This window comes from Gambusia affinis, linkage group LG02 (assembly GCF_019740435.1).
Source record: "Gambusia affinis linkage group LG02, SWU_Gaff_1.0, whole genome shotgun sequence".
Classification (NCBI taxonomy): domain Eukaryota; kingdom Metazoa; phylum Chordata; class Actinopteri; order Cyprinodontiformes; family Poeciliidae; genus Gambusia; species Gambusia affinis.
In genome coordinates this window covers 96,908-117,905 of record NC_057869.1, presented here as the reverse complement: position 1 = coordinate 117,905, position 20,998 = coordinate 96,908, and the positions used below count along the sequence as shown (strand labels likewise).

Genomic DNA, 20,998 nt, shown 5'->3' with positions numbered 1-20,998 from the left:
CCTATTACAACTGGTTCAAAGTTATAAGAAAAAAATGAGACCATGCAGTGGTAAAAGTGCATAAAAAGAAATATTTATTAACAAAAAAATATGGATTGTGGATGTCAGTATCAGTGATGTAATGCTAATGTTTGGATGTGTTGTATGAGTGCATATGGAACCGTTGAAGTGCAAAAACAAAGACAAAACTCAAATGTGCAAAAGGAGAGGAGCTGAAGCCTGACAACAAAACCCCACAAGCGTCAAGTGGCAGATTGGAAGCCGATGGCGACACAGAAGGTGGAGATAGTCAGGTTCAAATACTCTGCGCTCCAAAGCAACGGATCAGCAACACCTGCAAAGGAGAGGAGCACAAAGACAGAAAAGAGCAAAACCCACAGCCCAGCCCCTAGTGCCCAGGGCTGTAAAAAGCCTTTTGCTGAGCTCATGACTCATAATACTCAAGACTCATAATACTGCTATGCATATATTCAGTTCATAATCATAGTAAAATGTTCCCTCTACAGGAGGTTTAATGCTTTTAAACCTTTACCTTCAATTGCCAGCACAATCAATGAGGCAGTCCAAGGACTTGAACCTTGTCCAACATGTGGAGTTCCAAAACGACTGCCTTTGCTTTTTTGTGCTATGTGACAAGGTAAAGCAAAACCTGCATTAAGAACAGCTTCAAAGGTTTAACAACATACATTTTAATCATTAAAATTCAAAAATACTTTATTGATCCCAAAGGGAATCTACATAATATCTATACAAATAAAGAATATTCCAATTGCTAAAGTGTTACTTTTACATAATTACTTTTTGGTGTTTATCCACCAATTTACTTGTCAAACTTTCATAAAAGCTGTCTTAATGCAAGTAACGAAACCCCTAAATACATGATGAAATAACAATTAACTTTAAATAAGTAAAAAGGTTTTGTTAACTTTTTACATAAAGCTGCAATAACAGCTAAGATACTTTTGATTCAATTGTAATACTAATGTTTACACAATAAAGTGATTTCATTCATATGTTATAAAAAATAATTTTTCATGACATAAAGATTTTAATTAATTTTGATGAAGAAAGCAAAACCTTTTTTCAATGTTCATAATGTCACATGATTGCAGCAGCTTAAAACCACACATTACACCCTTATGATTACTAAAATTATTACAAGTTAAAACCACACATTACACCCTCATGATCACTAAAATATGTAGGCACAACTACTGCCTCCACTTTATATGTCTTTGATTTAACATAAACATGATCAATCAAAGTATCTTTTTCAGTGGTTGCTTCTTTAACTATTTGGATGTACCCTTTATCACAAACAAATTTTTTTATAGTAGATGACTTAAAAATATCGTCATTAAAATCTCCAATCAGTGCTATTGTGTCACTTTGTTTCTCAAGCCAATCAAGTAATTTTCCTAAATTATTTTTAAATAGTGAAAGAGGGTATAGTGGCGGTCGATAAATTACCCCAAGCACCATGTTAAAACTACAAAATCCATAAACTAAACACTCCAAATTCAGCTCCGGTTGCTGTAGAACTTGAAATTCTATATCATCTGCACAATAGATGCCAACACCACCGTGTTGTTGGTCTTGCAATGCAATCAGTTCCGGATGCCTGGTATCATACGACAAACACCGTGGACGATTAGTGAAACTGTAACCATCTATGTTTACTGTATCCGTGTGGGTTGAAGAAACCCATGTTTCTGTAACAGCAATACATTTAGGTTTCCAATTTCCTGTATAACAAGCCAAATCTTTTACATGCCGATTCAAACTTTGCACATTCATTAGGAATACAGTAAAAATAGATGTGTTAAATCGATCCAATTCAATTGATCCACTTAAAAGAGGTGTCATACTCTGAAGTGCAACCAAAATGTCATCCTTACAATATATCCTTTTTTCATCAAAATTTTGAATTGTTAATCCTAAAAGACTTCTTACACGACTTATAGCGACATAAGCTTGTCCTGGTGCAAATATTTTAGTAAAAGAAACAACAGCTTCATCAACAGTTAGTCCTTGAACTTTGTGTACTGTACAAGCCCATGCCAACCTGAGTGGAAATTGTCGCCGCATGCCACCTTTAACAGTGGCTCGTTCCTCCTCAGGTCCAATGGGTGTGGATCCAGCCAAATCTGATGATGGATAGTGACAGCTCTTCCTCTTCTGCATGCCTACACGTTCATCATCAAATTTAACATAGACCACTTTAGGAAACTTGTCCTTTTCTGGTATTAATATTTCTGTAACAGTACCACAAACACCATTAACCAAACCATCGCTAACATCCACATTTTTACACAACATAACACGCGCTCCTTTGCCCAATAACAACACTTCTGACAAGCAAGTATTTGAAGCTTTTGCATGATGTCCTTCCAACAGCCTCAATTTTCCAGTTTTTTTATCATTTACATAGTCCTGCGCCCCAATAGTTACAAATTCAGGACAAGTCTCAAATAATCGATGAATATTGTGCTCATTTACTTGTTTATTAGTTGCAAATATGTGCAAGGCTGAGCTGACCTCACCAGTTTCACAACGTTTTAAAATCTGTAAATCATCAGCCAATATTGGTGTGCCTTTGGAGCGAGTTCTCATCCTGTTTAGCAGTTGAGAAAACACAGCATCTTTTTGTCTAACTATTTCAGTTAGCTCTACAATTTTAAATAAATCTGACCAGATATTTGTGGCAACACCATCAGAAAACAGTGGTTTACCTTTCACAGGTGGAAGCTGGTACATATCACCGACCACAATTACACTAATATTACCATATGATTTTACATTTTGTTTTATTTGACGCAATCGACCATGAACATATGATAAGAGATTGTGATCAACCATTGATATTTCATCTATGATAAGAAGCTGGAGATCACAATATTTAACGCGCAAGGAATTTAGTTTATCTTCACTTAAAGGAGTATACGGTAAGCGTACATCCTTTCCAATAGAAAATGTGGTGTGGATTGTTGTTGCTTCTAAATTATATGCAGCAATGCTGGTGGGAGCTGTCAAAAGTACACATGTGTTGTCAGGAGACTGACACATAGTGGACAATAATCGTTTTGATTCATATTCAATTGCTTTGATTAAATGACTTTTTCCTGTACCAGCACCACCTGTAATAAAAATATGCAGTGGTTCAGGATTTTTTCCATTAACTTTAGCAAGACACCACTGCCTTATTTGATAAAAAACAGAGAACTGTTTTTCATTCAAAGATCGGATCAATGCAAGGCCTTCAGTTCTACTAATTTTTCTTTTCTCAAATACAGAAATGTCTTTACAATGCAAACTTAAATCAGGAATTTGTTCCTGATCGCAGTTTTCTGTTGGTCTTTCTTTTTGCAATTCCACACACTCCAGTCGTTCTAGTTCAACCTCAGGACACAATTCAGCCCATGCATCTTCCAACATTACATCACCGGTAACATTTTCCACAGCCTCAAAATGATCAGATTCCACCTCAAATTGACTCCTATTTAAATCCACAACAGACTTTACCGAATGTGTTGTTCCATCAACAAAACTAATCACACCAGTTCTATAAAAGTCACCAAAGGATTCACAATGTGCAGGTTTAAGTTCATTATCAAAGCGATAAGGCATAAATAGCTGCATTAAGCTTTGGTAAAACTTTTCTGGCTCTTTTGTTTCAGAGAAACGCGCATAACGAACAACTGCTGGTTTTGTCCGAGTTCTTTTCACAACAAAGCCAAAGTTCTTATTCAATTTTACTGGATTTTTACACTTCTCATTTTTTGACAAAACACGATACTCTGAAGCAAATTTAGCCAGGCACATATCAGAAAACACATCATCATTTGGCCGATTCTTATAGCGGTCAACTATACCAGTCATCCACATGTCTTCTGGAGCAAGATCCTGTAATGTAGCTTTCTGTTTCAAAACAGAAATGGGTAAACTCATCTTTACAATATTATCACCGGTTGGAATAAAAACAACTTTCCGAGAACACTCCTTCAAATGCATGTTGGTGAGTCGATAAACTGCTTCCTGAGCACAAACATCACGATTATGTAAATAGACACTGCCAAGCCTCTTTAAAGCCTCCTTAGCACTAACATTGCCTTCTTTGGCTGCTTCTCTTTGCGCATTTCCGAGAAGAAGACCAATTTCACGCTCACTTTTTGACATGTAAGATACAATATACACACAACATGCATATGCATCAACACAATACTGGATATCAATATTTGCATTCCAAGCTTTTAACAGCGGTCTACTATATTGATTAATCCAGATTTCATTAATTTGCCTTTTTAAAACCACATGTGTATTCCGACTAAACCGTTTATATGCTGTTTCAAATAAATCTTGAGTCATGCACAAACCTTCAAACATTTCTTCCACGGTGTTATATGGACAGTTGTCATTTGAAATAGCATTCTTTATCCTTGTTAAAATATCACTCGCTACATCTCTTTCCATTTGATACGGACGTGTCTTATTCTTATCAAGACATTCACATTCTGCATTACCATCAGTTTTATCCAAATTACATTTACAAGTCGTGACCGGATCTTGATATTTTTCACCACGACAAATAAAAGTGCGAGAAGATGCTGGCCGAGGGAAATTAAAACGACAAACAGTATTTTTCTTTTTACAAGTCTTGGAATGTCGTTTTGAATGCTGCTGTACAGATCGAACTACTTCAGATAACTCATCTTCTTCAGAAAGAATTTCACATGTTACATACTTATCAATAAACGCAATAACCTCTTCATCTGTGTTCTTATCCAAAATTGGGGCACCACAAATCCAAAACAGACAATGGCAATGCGGAGACCCACGCTGCTGGAATTCTACACGATAATAGTAGTCTTCGATTTTTCCAATCGGATTAGCAGGAGACATCAGCACTTCTCTTACAAAAACATGCCATCTAAAATCAAACATTCTAGCAGCAGTAACAGGGTTTCGACGCAACAACTCACACTTCTCTGCCCATTGCAACTGTTCCAAAGTCTGCGTTCGGCCTTCCTGCTTTAAGATGCTGTAAAGCAGATTAGTCCATCTCATATCTGCAGATGAAAATGAGGCAAACCATGTGGGTTTCCCCAACATTCTTACACAAGCTAGCAAGTCGCGTTGAGCCGTCTGCCAGAATGCTGGTGTGCCTCGAATAGGTTTCAAGAAACGATAACCATCATCAAACTCCAACAATTTATTTATAGACTGTTCATCCTTCAAAACCTCACTCATATTTTGAGGTGTACAACTTGTACCTTTACGTAAAGCTATTGACACTTTAGACACAACCTGCTCCAGTTCTGACATGTACTGTGCAAAGAAGATATATTCCACATTACGTGCAAATCTACCATCGGCATGAAGAAGTCTGTTATTAAAATAACGACTCAAAGTTAAACGATACTGCCGCTTTTCATGATAAGTGTTAAAACCCGATGGGAACAATACAGGGAAACATTTTGCTTCATTAGTAGAATCAGACAGCAGTTTTATGGGGTTATTATTTTCACTCGGTGCTACATTCAACACATTATCGACATATAAATCCAACGCTTCTTGTCCAATGTCTACAGGCATAAGACAAGTATCCTGGAACATGCAGTGTTGCTGTCTGTCATGTAAAAGGTCATCATCATTTTCATCTATGATGTCCTCATTTTCTTCATTAACACTATCATTGTTTAAAACAGAATTATTATCTTCCTGAACAAACTCGTTGATCCAAGATTCATTGAACTCAACATCTTTATAATGAAAGTTACAATGTTTCAAGTACCAAAGAGCTTCCTGAACATGCATTGAGTCAACATACTGATAATCATAATGACCTTTGTATGTCAATTTACGCTTTAACTTAACAGGTAACAAAGACCCTTCCATATTACTTCTTGGTAGTAAACTGCACGTTTCAACAACATTTGCTGGCACGCAAGTAACTGGACCGTGCACTCCATTTTGTCCACCTTTTGGTAAAGCCAACATTTTCATAAACGGAATATGTAAAGCTATTAAATGTTGCTCCAAAGTATTCAAGCATGCCAACTGAGGAGGGATGTCATCAACAGTCAAATTATTGCATGAACTTTCTGGGGGCATTTGACCTTTGCTAATTTTGTGATGACAACAGTAACAGATATACAACTTATTTCGACAGGTTTTGAGATTGCATGGTGTTATGCACGCATCGTTACATATATGCACATAATCATCACTTATACATTTATCTGCTATTAAAGACATTTCTTTAGTTTTCCTGTATGAATCTTTGCGACAATTCAACACCTGATGTTTGAATAACAACCGAAAGCATACACAACAAACAAAATTGGGCCCCTCTTTTACTTTGTCCAAAAATTGCGCAACAACAAAATCAAACTCCTTTGACTTTATTTTAACCTCCTGTCTTTTTAGCTCTACATTTGATATTATGTGGCTCTTATGTTGTGGATTAAGGTATTGCTTTCTACTTAAGTGTTTAACTTTATCTCTGTGAGATTTGTCATCACGATATTTAGCAATGCTAATCTGCTTTACTTTTTCATGATGGCTTTCGTTTTCTCGATATTTAGCAATGCTCATCTGCTTTACTTTTTCACGATGGCTTTCGTTTTCTCGATATTTAGCAATGCTCATCTGCTTCCGTTTTTCGCGATGAGATATGTTTTGATTATATTTAATAAAGCTAATCTCCTTCACTTTTTCACGATGACATTTATTTTCCTTATATCTACTTTTGCTGATTTCCAAAAGCCTTTTTTGATAAGTCTCATCTTGACGATATTTATTTCTAATCCATATTTTTTTTTGTTCCTTGTACAGCAAATTTTTCTTATATGTATTTGTTTTATTAAATTTAATATTTTGCCTATATACCATTTTAGTTCTATATTTAGTGGTATTTCTCTGATTCTTTTTTTGTCTCAAGTACATAGAAAAACTGTAATTTGTTTTACCGCTATAAACAGTTTGCTTAGCATTTTTCTGGATTTGTGGAGATCTTGTACGCATGTGGTGTTTCTTTAACGAAAGATTTTCTCCACAAAGTTCAAAGCAAGAGTCTTTATCACCTTGCTTTACACAAATAGCGACATCAAAATGCTCATCACAGTTCTGCAAATATATAGCTTCATTGGTCAAATGACTACTATTTGAATTATATTTGGTCCACTGTGTGCCATTAAATACATATATATCAAGTCCTAACATATTTGCGGTAGATTTAAACTCAATTTCCGTAGCACAGTGACCCACGTACTTCATCTGTGACTGTTTAACATATTGTGTCACACAAACAAAATCTTTTGCCAAAAGTTTCTCGCATTCTTTTGTATTTTTGGTCATGTGTGAAATAACAGCGAGTCTAATTTTACGGTGATTTTTTTCAGAACCACTAAGTGCATAGGCTACAGCTCTGAAAAAACTGTTTCCATCATTTATAATATTTTTAATCTTACACACATTTCCCAAAGGCCCACGAAATATCACTTTTTGAAAATTATGTTCTTCAAAGTCTATTTTTAATTTCTCACACAGAGTTTTAGCACTAACTTCAGACACGGGAGTAAATTGCAAAGTAGTATTATGGTTATGTTGCAAAATCCCGACGCACTCGTCTTCAATGGAAGTCTCAGTTTTCACTGTCTTTATACGCGCAATTTTTTGTTTTGTTGTAGTTTGCCGAGTTTTATATTCCACAGAAACATTCATGCAAAAACCATAACATGTTTCTGACTGAGGCTGCTTCACACAAGTAACCGTCTCATAATGATTACCGTTAATATTTTGCAAATAGAGACCATGATTAGAAAAACTACTCAAAGAACTGTATTCAAGCCATTTATCATCGCAAAATGTGAAAATATTAACACCAAAATAATCAGCTGCAGCTTGGATCTCTACTTCAGTTGCCCAACTGCCAACATATTGCATCCTTGAAACAGCAATGTATTGTGATAAGGAGGAATACTCACTTCTTAAAATACTATCATAAATGTGAGAATTCCTTTGCAACTGGTTTACAACAGCAAGCCTAATTTTGCGATGATTTTTCTGGGTGCCACTGATGGCTTGACTAAGTGCTCTGAAAAAGCAGTTTCCATCTCCAACAATTTTTTCCGTCTTACATGGCACACCCAGTTCCCCGACCACACAAGATACAGAATTTGCCCGTTGATACTCCACGTTCAACTTTCCACACAGTGACTGAGTAATCTCTTCAGAGACAGGGTTAAAATACAATACATTACTTTGGACACTGGTAACAATGACATCATCATGAACATCATCCATGTCTGACATGTCAAGTTGGGATGAATGTCCTCCACAAGAATTGTCCTGCATATCAACACTTAAGGTGTGATGAAAAACACCGCTGCTCCCTGGAACAACAGCTGCATGTTCAGATGCACTTTTACTTGAGTCCATCTGAACAATGTGAACTCCACTGATCTCAAATAATTTGGGAGAGACATTAAGTTGATCAGAAAATCTTTTAATGTAGACAAAGACCTCATCAAGAGTGTTGAAGTAAAGGACAACACTCTTTCCATTTGATTGTATCATCCCATGACTGTTGCGTGCATGAGAGTCCACAATAGCATAACGTCCATTAGAACTAATAAGGGCACAAGTACTGCCACTTATTGTAATAAAGCTGGTTTCATATTTTGCACACATTTTATTGAGTCCATCCCAAAGACTAGTGTGTGCGCCTGCTTCAATCAATTGTTTTTGCAGTACATCAATGGCTCCAGTAACATAGTCCCCATAAGCATAGTCAAAACTTTGTCCATGAACCTGCATCTTTTTAGGCAAGTCTGGAATAGAGAGCAGCTGACTTCCACCACTGATTAAATTGTTGTCACGCAAAAATGTATATAGCTCATCACCTAAAACAACTGCATCATCCAGTGTGTCAGCATTCCACGAAAAAACGCTGTCCAGTGTGTGCTTTGTTAAAGCAACAGCACTTATGGCTGCACACTGAACTCCAGCATACTTGAACTGAGCATCACCCTGATGAAACGACCCGCTGAGTGAGGCAACATGGCTACTTGCACTATGGCATGCATCTGTAGCCCGTCTGTCAGCAGTAACTGCTGCACATGTCTCCACATTACTGTACATCTCTTGTACAGAAATAGCAGAGACGCCGTATTCGACCGCATTTAATGATTCCCTGAGGTTAATAAGGTGAATCATTAAATCGTTTAAACAAGTGTTAAACACCACTACAGACGTACCGGATTCTGATGGCAACCCCTGTGAATTCCGTGATCCACAGTCCACAACAGCAAAGTAGTCTCCATGCTGGATTATCAAGCAAGTTGCACCATGAAGACTAAAGATACACATTCCATGTCTCAACAAGTACTTATTTAACGTTTCATATAGTTCCTCCTCCTGCTCAAAACCAAATGTCCCAAACACGATGTTCCCAGTTACTACTTTCCACTTTCGACCAAAAATTGTCAGATCCTCAACCAGTTTGCAGAGCTCTGGTCGAGGACCTCTGTTTGGTCTTTCTCGAGCGATATATTCCGCCAGCTTCCGACCTTCTAAACCGACTTGATCTACATCTGACGTTTTCCAGGTACAAACGGGAGAAATGTGGTGTTTTATTGCTGCTAGAACACTACATGACATTATGATATTACAGCTAGAGTGATTGCTACCAAAAAATGTCCCTGGAATCAGAGACGGTGGAAGGCCATTCTGACACCTGCAAGGAACAGGGTTAACAGCCTGACCTTTCTGTGATGTCTCATTGCGCTGGAAATCAGCTACTTCCTCAGGCGTCTAGAGTGAAAATATGAAAAACATGGCATTTCTACATCCTCATTTAGTAAAGGCTTTTCCCTAAATGTAATATCATTAGCATAACTGCAAGTAACAATTTTGTCAATCAAATTCATAAAACTAAATATCTGCTAAAATCACTGCTATAAACCTTTCGACTTTAAAACAAATGTCCTTTTTTCACCCAGAATAATCCAACTAATTATTACTAAATCAGTTAATTACTTCAGAAGACTAATTAATGGCTTGAGCCTTAATTGTTACTTTTAGTACAATATGTCCCTGAAAAATACATCCATCCATCCATCAATCTTCTGCTGCTTATCTGCAGTCGGGTCGCAGGTGTAGCAGCTTCAGAAGGGAGGCGTTGAAAAATATCAACATTTAAAGTTTCAATGTCTCCTGACAGTAAATTGATGCCTTTTTATGCACAACAGATTCATTACATAAGCCGATTGCAATAATTTTGAAGAGAAAATCCGACTTGTTATGAAAATTGTAGAATGAAAATAACAACACTCAGACAACATTTTTTATTAGTACACACTGCAGGAGAAATTACTATACGAACCCCCTGGACCTCCAAACAACGGGTAGGCAGCACAGCAGGACCGTCAGACGCCACATGAGGACAGGCAGGAAGCGCATCAGAGACAAACACCTTTGGCGGCTTAAGTACGACCTACAAATAAATTATAAAAACATAACATGAAGCTTATTTTGAACAAAATCAACAAAGATACGATGTCAAATGTTCTCAATAAAACACTTGAGACTGTTCAACATTCATTATTAATTACACATTTAACTTTAATGCACAAAACACTTACAGTGTTTTCAGCCAGCACAAATTCTGCATCTCTGGCAGGAAATACAGCTGAAACCTAAAGGAAAAATTAAAAAAGAACAGTTAAATAAAATCAAATCATCTGAACTAAAAATGATTAATTAGGTTATGCTTTAACAAACCTTCTGTCTCACACGCCTAGACTTTGAGACAGTTGGTTTTTTTTGAAGTTCCACAGGCTTTGTCTGTAACATGGCAAAGATACACATTCCATCTCTCAACATTGCAGATTTATGTTATATATAAAAGCAAATAATGAAACTTAATACTTTAAGCATTCTACTAATTACCTCAGTGCCTGTGTGAACATCTGGAACAGCCGATGGAGAGACTGTTTCCATGGCCACCAAGATAGCAGGTGAGAAATGGACAGGATTGGATGGGATGTCACACGCCGATAAAGCCACAGGAGTGTGATCCCTCTATAAGACCAAAATATTAATTATTAAGATACCAGTGCCATTGAAAATGATCTTATACATAGCTGCAAGCCTCAGGTACCTGGTGATGAACCACTCTTTTCTTGGGTGAATCAGACAAACAGTCCGATTCTCCCGAGAAGTTCCTCTGCAAACGTATATGACATAGAAGATTTTTAGGATGACTAACCATAGTTGAAAATCTTTCTTCCACTGCAAGCAAAAATAAAAGACTTGTACCTTCCTGCCAGATCTCACAAGCGTCCATTCGGTAGGGAGTGGAGAAGAAGGACGAGAACGCTCCTCTCCCTTCACCACCACACGGGGCAGAAATCTCTGTTTATAAGGAGTACTTGCCTGACTCTGCACCAGTGGCTTTGGTGCTGACAAGTACATGAACTTATAGGAAAACACCCATATAAGTTGCTTGAGCATCTGCATCCCATGGTTGTCGCTAAGGTGAATCTGCAAATATAAACGGTAATCAAAGACAAAATAAACATTTCATATGAAAGCAAAATTGTTCCTCATTGTGTTTAAAATTAACATTAACTCACGCCATCACGGCACCACAGATTGAGACGGCCCAGAGGAAAGTAGTCAGCAACGGGATAATATGTTATCCCTGAAAACATCATGAAAAAATTTAAATTAATTTTCACCAAAATATAACATAAAAAGAGCTGTAATACATTTACCAAACAAGAACATAATGAGAAATATTTTAATACCTACCTAGCTTTGCCGACCTGCGGTGGAATTCTTGCTGAAACAAGTTCTGCTTCTCTCTGGGCTCGGTCAAGCGGGGTATGAAGCCGGTACAAAAAACCTACAACAATAACATATTTAGAAATTTATATAGCAAATTAATCTATTAACAAATTGATGTTTGTGTGTTTCTCGATTCCAGTCCTCAGTAATCATTGCTCTGCATGCTTTATATACGTGTCTGAAGGGAAAAACCTAAAACATGCCACTTATTGTAATAAGTGGCATGTTTCTTTCAAACAACATTGAGAACCACTGGTTTTTATTACCTTAGGCCAACGACTACAGACAGCCAACAGGTACCGCTCAAACTCCTGTCCGGCTTCTTCTGGGTTACGACTGGCCGTAAGGTTGTTTGAGGGAGCCATGATGCAGACAGCATCAGGCTCCCGAGGTATGACGGCGTTCAGAACCTCGAGTCGCAAGTCGGCTGCATCACCACCAGGAGTGCAGATGAACCCAAACTGGATGCAGCCGCTTGCCATCTCAACAACGCCGTCGACAAATGATCGTAAATGGGAATCGCCGATAACAAGAACGAACTATGAAATGGAAAAGACAAAGCAAGATAAGGACTATGACTAAATATTCTATTTGAAATCATTGCTGATTTTACTTACCTTCTTATCAGGCAGTCCCTCTGGAATGACCAGCTTGTGACAGTGGTTAGTCACTTCACTAGGTGGCCATTTTCTCACAGTATGGCGCCAGCCGGTGCCATGTTCTAATACATAACAAAAATCCAAAAAGTAATACAAATTATTTAAAGAAATACAGACTATGTACTCAGAATATTTCATTTGACATAGAAACAAGGGATTAAATTTAAAGAAATGTAATTAAACACTCACGTGCAACAAAATCGCTGGAGGCTTTGGCTGTCCCGAACAGCTGAATCCGAACTGCTTCTATTCTCCTCTTTGCAGCTTCGGAACGGCGGTGGGACTTTCCTCGAGGCATCTTTCTTTCAACATGAAATAATTCAGTATCATGAATATTTATTAATAATAGCAATATCAAACATATACATACATATATATACATATATATATATATATATATATATACATATATATATATACACATATACATATATATACATATATATATATACACATATACATATATATACATATATATATATACACATATATATACACATATACATATATATATACATATATATATACACATATACATATATATATATACACATATACATATACATATATATATATACACATATACATATATATATATACACATATACATATATATATATACACATATACATATATATATATACACATATACATATATATATATACACATATATACACACATATATATATATATATATATATACATATACATATATATATATATACACATATACATATATATATATACACATATACATATATATACATATATATATATATATATACACATACATATATACATATATATACATATATATATATATATACACATATACATATATACACACACACACATATATATATATATATACATATATATATAAACATATACATTTATATATACATATATATATATATAAAAACACCAATGACATCTTCTACTATAAGTGAAAAAATATCTTTTAAGTATGCCTTGTTCTAACTGAGAAAAATAACATTAAACACAACTTGATAATCTCCGTTTTCTTTTACTTGAGACATTTTGTAACAAACAGCAAAAAACATAGCAGTTAACTGCTAAGAACTCCAAACGGATAATGGATGCTTGAAGCAGGACAGGCACCACGGAGAGAACGGACAGTATAGAGATGATTCAGAATGAGAAATAAAGGTATAAAAAAAAAAACACACAAAAAAACTCCTGATTAAAATTAGCAACTACAACTTTGAAGTGCAGGTTAGCTGCTAGCTCAGAGCACGAACTCGAGCACGGACAGATAAGGATCCGTAAGGACAGGCCCCACAGAGAAAACAGACAGTACAGAGATTATTCAGAATGAGAAATAAAGCTATATATATATATTTTTTTAATTAACTCCTGATTAAAATGAGCAACTACAAATTTTAACGGAACCACTGCAGTGGCGCGCTCCCGACACAGATCTTCACAGGTGAACTATATTTTGCTGAAGTCGCTCACTATACAACTGGTTGTAACGTAGCAGAAGTTTAGCAACTCTTCCAGGCCTTATATTTATTCATATCAGTAGCAGATATTAGAATACCTAGCCTGAACCTACATGATTTCACAGCGGTTATGGCCGTAATTCAGCGTTGTATTTTAACAAAACACCCGTACATGTTCCTTATCAAACATATGCAAGAACTTACCTCGACGGAAAAGACTTCTCAGCAATCCGATGAAACTCCTGGTTGAAACTTCAGATTGAATAACTCGCAAGAGATATTCACGCCAAGGGGGTCTGTGGAAGACTAATTCAAATATCAGTGCACAGAACGTTCAAGAGGTCAATCAACCAATCAGATTAAAATATAACAAGACAACCAATAGCTCTGCAGCCAAGTCACTGCGTATTACGTAGTAGGACGTCTACGTCTCGCACGCTGACTTTTTTTTTTCTTTATTTATAATAAGGAAATTGACAACACAAACGAGTAACAAAACAGATAAGAAAATAATGCCAGGGTGTTATATAGCAAGCACAAACAAACCGAAAAGCAAGTAAATAAAGTGACACTATTTCCTGTACCAACCGTTTCAGAATAATTATAATAATAATAACGTATTTTATTTGACAACGCCTTTCAAAACACCCAAGAACACTTTCAACATTAAATAATAACGTATTTTATTTGAGAAAGCTTTTCAAAACACCCAAGAACACTTTCAACATTAAAAATACAAATTAAACAGTAAAGAAATGGCTACAAAACGCGATATGTCACGTGGCATGTGTGTCACGTGGTATGTTCCTTTTTTTATTTTTAAATCTTTATTAAATCTTTATTTAAAATTATATCAGTAACAAGCAATCTAAAATGAGCAACAATAAGGAATCATTATGGAGATGTATTTATCGATCCTTACACCCTATGTATCTCAAACAAAACTCATAAAACATGAATCAAATCGATATTTTGGAAACAAATGTACATTAATATCACATTTATCCATCCCCTAATTATCATGAATAATCTTTATAGTGGATCATAAGGGCTGCTGACCCTGGACAGATCACCAGTCCATCACAGATTAAGAAAACAGATATAAACAAATACCTGCTGGTGCTGAAGTTCAAATCTTAGATTTTGATGTTGTGAATGGTACTCTTAAAACAAATAAATTAAAATGTAAAGTATAATTGCCTTTGGCTTATTTATTAAGAACTAGATGGAAAAGAGGTTTGGTCAGTTTTACATTTAGTCAACAATTTTGGCAAACTTAGTACATCCATTCACAGTGCACTTTTGTTGTTTATTTACCAAATATTTTTGTTATTATTCTCATTGTGAATATAATTTACAAGCAAACCAAAGGACTTCTGAACTTCTAACAAGTGAAATTCTGTAACTAGAATATTCTTGGCTACAGGTGACCTGGCTGACTTATTATCGTTTACCATAATGTCTCCTATAAGGACTCCAGCTCAACCAGTAAACTGACTGGTGTCCCAATATTACATATTAATTTTACCAATTGCAATAGATTCACAAAATAAAGACCTTAAATATCCAGTTGTTGCAAAACTCAAAGGGATTACTTTAAAACTTAAAATATAGCTTCAACCTGGAAAGACTCACACAGAAAGCAGGTTTTAGAAAGTTTATTTGACAAGAACTAATCTTCGGCAATTGGACCCGGCAGTAGAAACTGAGCTGGTAACCACCAGAGAGAATGATCATTTTTCTATATGAAAACCTTTTTTGTCTTCATCTCACCTGCTCAGCCAATCACCTGCTCAGGTGTTTCCCTCCCAGCCTAACAGCGTCTGTCTCATGTCCTCCACCCTTCATAAAGTCCAGCTCAGGATACCTTTATGTTTACAATGTATACAATGTTTGTATTATGACTTTGTAACTGAACAATATGTTTCTGTATGTACTTGCTTTAGTACAAAAAACCCCCAGTTGATTCTGACTGTTAAAACATAAACAACTTGTCTGTATGTTGGGTTTTGGAAGAAAATTTATATTGATTCCAGTAATTGTTCAAAAATGTATAGGAAACACTGCATATTGCAAGTTATTAACTTGGCTTGCATAAAACATTTTTTAAACAAGGTCATCCAATTTTTAATGCTGTTACAATATATTTACAACAACTTTATTGGTTCTACTGTCTCTCCAACAAATATGGTATGTCTCTTATGGAAACGACAACATTTCTATGAAAACTAAATAATGTAAATCAACTGAGCTACAACAAAAGGAACTTTCAAAAATGTAATTAATATTGAAAGAACACATTATGAAAAAGGATCCCTACACAAGTCAAAAGGTAAATGTTCTTTAGCAGAAACTATTTAAAATGACATCTCACAAAAAAAAAAAAAAAGAACGAACAACAATGTGTGACAACTGAAATGTGTGACAGATTGTGGAAAGCAATTAATATTCTCCGTGCATTCAGCGTTGACATTCAGGTCAGGGTCCAGGTGAGCCATCATAGTAATAAGGAGGGAACTCTCCTGGTCTTCCACTGCCGGTGAAGCGCAAAGTCTTTATATCACCTGTGGCAGGAAGAACACGTTACAATAGCAAGAGGAATCCGGTTTTCTGCCTGGAATGACTCTGAAAATTTACCCCAGTTGATCTGTTAATGAAAAATCGATTTCATGTAGTTAAAATCTAATTTCACATGTTTAGGTGAAAACAGTAAAAGGTCCTCACCGTCCAGCCAAGCAAAGTGAGTCTTCTTCCTGAAAACCGGGTCAGACACAATGAAAGGACCTGCAGGTCAATGCCAAGGTGAGGTCAGCTGTGTCTCCTGGGTCAGAACCTCCTCCTGGAGAACAGCTTCAAGTCCATGCAGAGGCATCTGGAAATAAAAAAACAAATTAATACAGAAACAGGTGCATTGAAAGACTGTGATACAGGAAGAATGGCTCTGACACATGATGGATGAATCTGACCTGTGAGGTTGGTGCTATCCTTTGTACCTGCATGGTGAAGAGCATTAAATAATAATTAATACTTTATATCTCTCATTATCTTAACCTTTCATCTCTAATGGTATAAAAAATGATGTCCAAATAATGAATTAAAAATTATTATTTATTTTTATCATTTAGAGTTTTAGTCTCATTTGCACATAAAGATATACAAATCAAAATGACTAGTTATGTGTAAATTTAAAAAATTAACGTCAATTTGTGCCTCAGCTGCTTTGGGATAGGTGTGGCCATCAGCACAGAGAGTCTGTAAAAATACAGATATGTTCTAAGTGAAAGATGAATGGAAGTCCAAATAACATCAAAACTGTTTCAACCCTTTTAATTATTCTATCCTGATTTTCTTTCAGACTTAAAAAAATAAGCATAGAAAATAAGTACACTGTGAATGGACATAAAACAAATTACATGATTTAAAACTACAAAGTCATGAATTTTAGCTGCAGCTTACCTCACATTATGCCTCTCACCAACTTTTTTCTGCTTTCTCTCCTTTGGTAGTTCTTCTCTGGACCTTTTAAAAAGGAGAAATTGAAGGTTTTCTTAAAAAAATGACAGATGTGTAACATGACGTGGTACAGCACACCATCATTGTTCTTTCCTCACAGGAAAGTTTCTTAAGAGAGAGAGAGAGAGACCATCTTCATATTGTGATCATATCATCCTGTGGATTTCACAGGTTCACATTTAATGAAATCTCCAACAGAAAGTATACACTCTCATCTGTTTCCTTACCTCACTGAAATCCAATGACACTATGCTGTAAGAAACTAGACATTTGTAATTTTGGATGTGACTATTTAGTTATAGAAAAAGCACAGCTTTCAGATTTTACTAAACTAATTCTGATCACTGCATTTTAGTAGTTATTTCAAAAACATTCTAATTTAATGAAGATTACTCAATTTTTCCCAATTTGTTTTTTGGTTGCAGCAGCCAGTGTGTAAATAAGATATCTTGAATGTATCCTTTGTGTCTCACTTCTCACCAGTGGGGGAGCTAGAATTTTTTTAAGGGGTGGCCAAAGGGTGAGCAAGGCTTTATCAGAGGGGTCCATTATATATAGGGTGAACATATATATAATCCCCCCCAGCCCCCCGGGCGGGCGGGGGCCAGGGGGATTTGTGATTTCTGTAGCTAGCTAAAATAAGGCTAAATTAAAAATAGATTAATTAAATTAATGAATATAACTAGTTAGGTTATAATTGAAAGCTTTCATATGACATAGCCTACTTACATTTCAGTCATTATAAAACTTCACAATGGTTTTTCACATATTCTTACCACACACATTTCAAGCAAGAGCTGGGAGATAAATCCTGGCCAAATGAATAAAACCTTACAGGACAGAATGTGCACTAAAACATGTTAAAAGACTCTGTCTAAAACACGATCTATCAGCACTAGCATGGATAATATAATAAACGAGGCACTACGGAGCGGTGCACAACCATTTTTTTTTTTCTTTTTAGAAATGTATGAGAAGTGCCGCCTCTCATTAGGAAGGTAACTCAGCGGTTACCGCTGAGCGGTAAAATGTTGTAAATACCTGCAAAACTCCCCAACCGTGTACTATAAAGCCGCGGGTGTGTTTTGGATCAGGCAGGAAGCACGTCAGCTAAACCAATGAAGAGCGTCAGTGAGCGGCTACTGCATAGGGCTGCCTTCAGGGACAGTCGGAAATTAGTTTTCCTGGAAAATCTTTGCCGATCTCATAAGTATTATATTTTAAAAATACCATTTCCAGTGGGGTGGCAATAGGGGTTGCAAGGGCTCTGTTGGGGGTGGCAAATGCCATCCCTGGAACCCCTCTGGCTCCGCCACTAATTCTCACTATCCCACCTGCTGCGGATATTGCTGGTCCCTCTCTCTCTTCCACCTTCTTACAACTGGTTCTGATGTTAGTTCTTTGAGTTGTCCACCATCCACGTTGTTCAACAGTAAATATAGAAACCAACAAAATAAATCAAATCTTCCCTTCCAACTAAGCTCTGTCAAAACCACAAAAGAGTTGTGTGACATCAACATTCATACCAAACTTACTTTAGTCTGTAAATATCCCACTTGGTCCTTTACTCAAACTTTAGCTAAACTTCACATTAAACTACCTTTTACCCTAGATGGGTAATCTTATTTTATCATGTTACAAAAATCTAAAATGAATCCATTCACAAATACAGAAAACTTTTCTTTAATAAAACAACTTTAAAAAATGGATGAAATAAAAATTTAACAAATGTGAAGAAAAAGTAAGAACTTGCAAGAAACGAAAATTTTACAAATGTGAAAAAAACTGTAATTAAAGAAAAAAAATTAACTTTCATCCGCCCAGCTCATGTCTTCTTCTTTGTCTTGTTCCTCCTCCTCCTCCTCAGTCTGTGTGACTGCATCTGCTTTTTCTGAAAGATTTTAGCATAAAAAAAACTATATCAGAACACATATAGCAATTCCAACTGAATATAGTAAAATAAATAAATTCTCAGGATAAACCACAACTTGAACAATAAAAAGAATAAGAAATACTGATACGTTGAATATGAACACATAGCTAATAGGTGCTCACTAGATGACGGTGAATATTTATACAATAATTATTTCACCTCTAAATGAGTGAATGAATGTCATTATTTTGTACAGCTCAATCTTCATTTTGATATATATTACAGTTTTAGAGATTTTTTTAAATATAAAGTGAATCTCTTTCCTTTTATTCACAATACATTTGTAAAAACAACAAAAATACTAAACCATCCAAGAACCAAAAATACTTTCTGCAAACATTACAGATACGTCATGATATACCATTATACCACGTTAATGAATTTTACAATAAGACAGAAATAAAACTTATAAGCAACATGATATACTATACATATACCTACCATCAGCACAGAAGGCTGCAACACTTTGAAGTGTTTCAATTTTCATGAGAGACTCCATGTTTTTCCTCCTCTCCTCTTCCAGCTGTTGCTGGAGAAAGGCAACTTTTTTTTCTGAGGCCTTGAGCTGCCTCCCCTTTCGCTCCACCGTCAGGAGGCTCAGGCGGAACGCCTCATTACAACTTTTAAAGATTTCCTCCCGTGAAGCGGCAGGGTCGGAGATGTGGTACTATAAGAAAAAAAAAGTTACATATTATACAATGAACACTAATACTTTACTGAACAACATAAATAATAAATCATATTAAAAAAATAATATGGAGACAATTCCATCACTCTAAATACTTCATGTGAAAAATTCTTAGTTTGGGAAAAAAACTTTAAAACAGATAAAACATCTAAAGATAACTTAAAACTTGACACAGAAAATAAATAAATCTTTAAAGAAGAGAGTAACATATGAAACATGTCACAACTGACTCTGCAGTTGTGACGTGTTTAAGAAAAGGAAAATAAGTTTACTCAAAGCAGCGAGAAAATCGCTTTGTTGAATGATATGGAAAAAAACAAAATACTCATCTTGCATGTGACCAAAACAAAAGAGATAAACGGAAACATCACAAGAATCAGAATTACATCTAACAATATTTTCATCATGTGAAACGTACAAGTGATTGAGAAAAACTTTCTTACAAATATCATCTACAATAATTATTTAAAAATCAATAAACTGCATTTCATAAGATATTGAAAGATAATTTATTTTTCTTCCTTAATTAAAAATTCAGAATTAACATAATTTTTGAATAATGAACAGTAATTTAAGCTTGAAAACACTTCATCCATTGCCACTAAAACCATAAGTAGACTGCAATTATAATATATTGCCTTAAAATCTACAAAATTTTAACCAGCTGAAATTATACCACAGAAATCCAAATCAAGGTAATATATTCATAATGTGCTGTCAAGCAACATTGTAATACATTTAAATTAAACAACATAAAAACGAAGATACCACAATGTGGTGAACAAATATGTATTCTATGAATCCCACCAGGAAAGAAATACTTATTACTTGAAGAGCTACCCTAAATAAAATGCAAAATAAGAATTCAGTACTAAAAAAATGTTTCGA

The 20,998-nt window shown here is 35.6% G+C and overlaps 2 protein-coding genes and 1 long non-coding RNA gene across 3 annotated transcripts; all 3 read right to left on the bottom strand.

The window, feature by feature from the left end:
• Positions 1–242: 242 nt before the first annotated feature.
• On the bottom strand, positions 243–7,407 carry LOC122820151. The gene is made up of 4 exons (XM_044097348.1): positions 6,595–7,407; positions 5,901–6,540; positions 2,094–2,255; positions 243–334 (listed from the first exon to the last, which is right to left on the bottom strand). Exons 1-4 carry the CDS (start codon positions 7,354–7,356, stop codon positions 243–245), a joined length of 1,656 nt encoding a protein of 551 aa, XP_043953283.1. The 5' UTR covers positions 7,357–7,407.
• Positions 7,408–9,685: 2,278 nt separating this feature from the next.
• Positions 9,686–12,807, bottom strand: LOC122842276. The gene is made up of 12 exons (XM_044136007.1): positions 12,699–12,807; positions 12,468–12,571; positions 12,117–12,389; positions 11,815–11,908; positions 11,637–11,704; positions 11,320–11,544; positions 11,162–11,227; positions 10,951–11,082; positions 10,783–10,845; positions 10,644–10,697; positions 10,385–10,495; positions 9,686–9,736 (listed from the first exon to the last, which is right to left on the bottom strand). The coding sequence occupies exons 1-12, from the start codon at positions 12,805–12,807 to the stop codon at positions 9,686–9,688; spliced, it is 1,350 nt and encodes a 449-aa protein (XP_043991942.1).
• Positions 12,808–16,378: 3,571 nt separating this feature from the next.
• LOC122844552 lies at positions 16,379–16,994 on the bottom strand. Its single transcript, XR_006372895.1, has 3 exons — positions 16,943–16,994; positions 16,701–16,848; positions 16,379–16,623 (listed from the first exon to the last, which is right to left on the bottom strand). It is a non-coding gene; the product is annotated as an uncharacterized LOC122844552 (long non-coding RNA).
• Positions 16,995–20,998: the final 4,004 nt, after the last annotated feature.

What these genes read in the sequence shown, in the direction of transcription:
- LOC122820151 (XM_044097348.1), bottom strand. Translation starts at nt 7,356, where the DNA reads ATGACCAAAAATACAAAAGAATGCGAGAAACTTTTGGCAAAAGATTTT. An exon ending in GTGCAGTTTACTACCAAGAA is followed by an intron (nt 2,256 to 5,900) that starts GTAATATGGAAG and finishes GTACTGTTACAG; the next exon opens with AAATATTAATACCAGAAAAG. An exon ending in GGAACGAGCCACTGTTAAAG is followed by an intron (nt 335 to 2,093) that starts GTGGCATGCGGC and finishes TCTCCTTTGCAG; the next exon opens with GTGTTGCTGATCCGTTGCTT.
- LOC122842276 (XM_044136007.1), bottom strand. Translation starts at nt 12,807, where the DNA reads ATGCCTCGAGGAAAGTCCCACCGCCGTTCCGAAGCTGCAAAGAGGAGA. An exon ending in TCTGTAGTCGTTGGCCTAAG is followed by an intron (nt 11,909 to 12,116) that starts GTAATAAAAACC and finishes TTATTGTTGTAG; the next exon opens with GTTTTTTGTACCGGCTTCAT. An exon ending in CCGCAGGTCGGCAAAGCTAG is followed by an intron (nt 11,705 to 11,814) that starts GTAGGTATTAAA and finishes TGATGTTTTCAG; the next exon opens with GGATAACATATTATCCCGTT.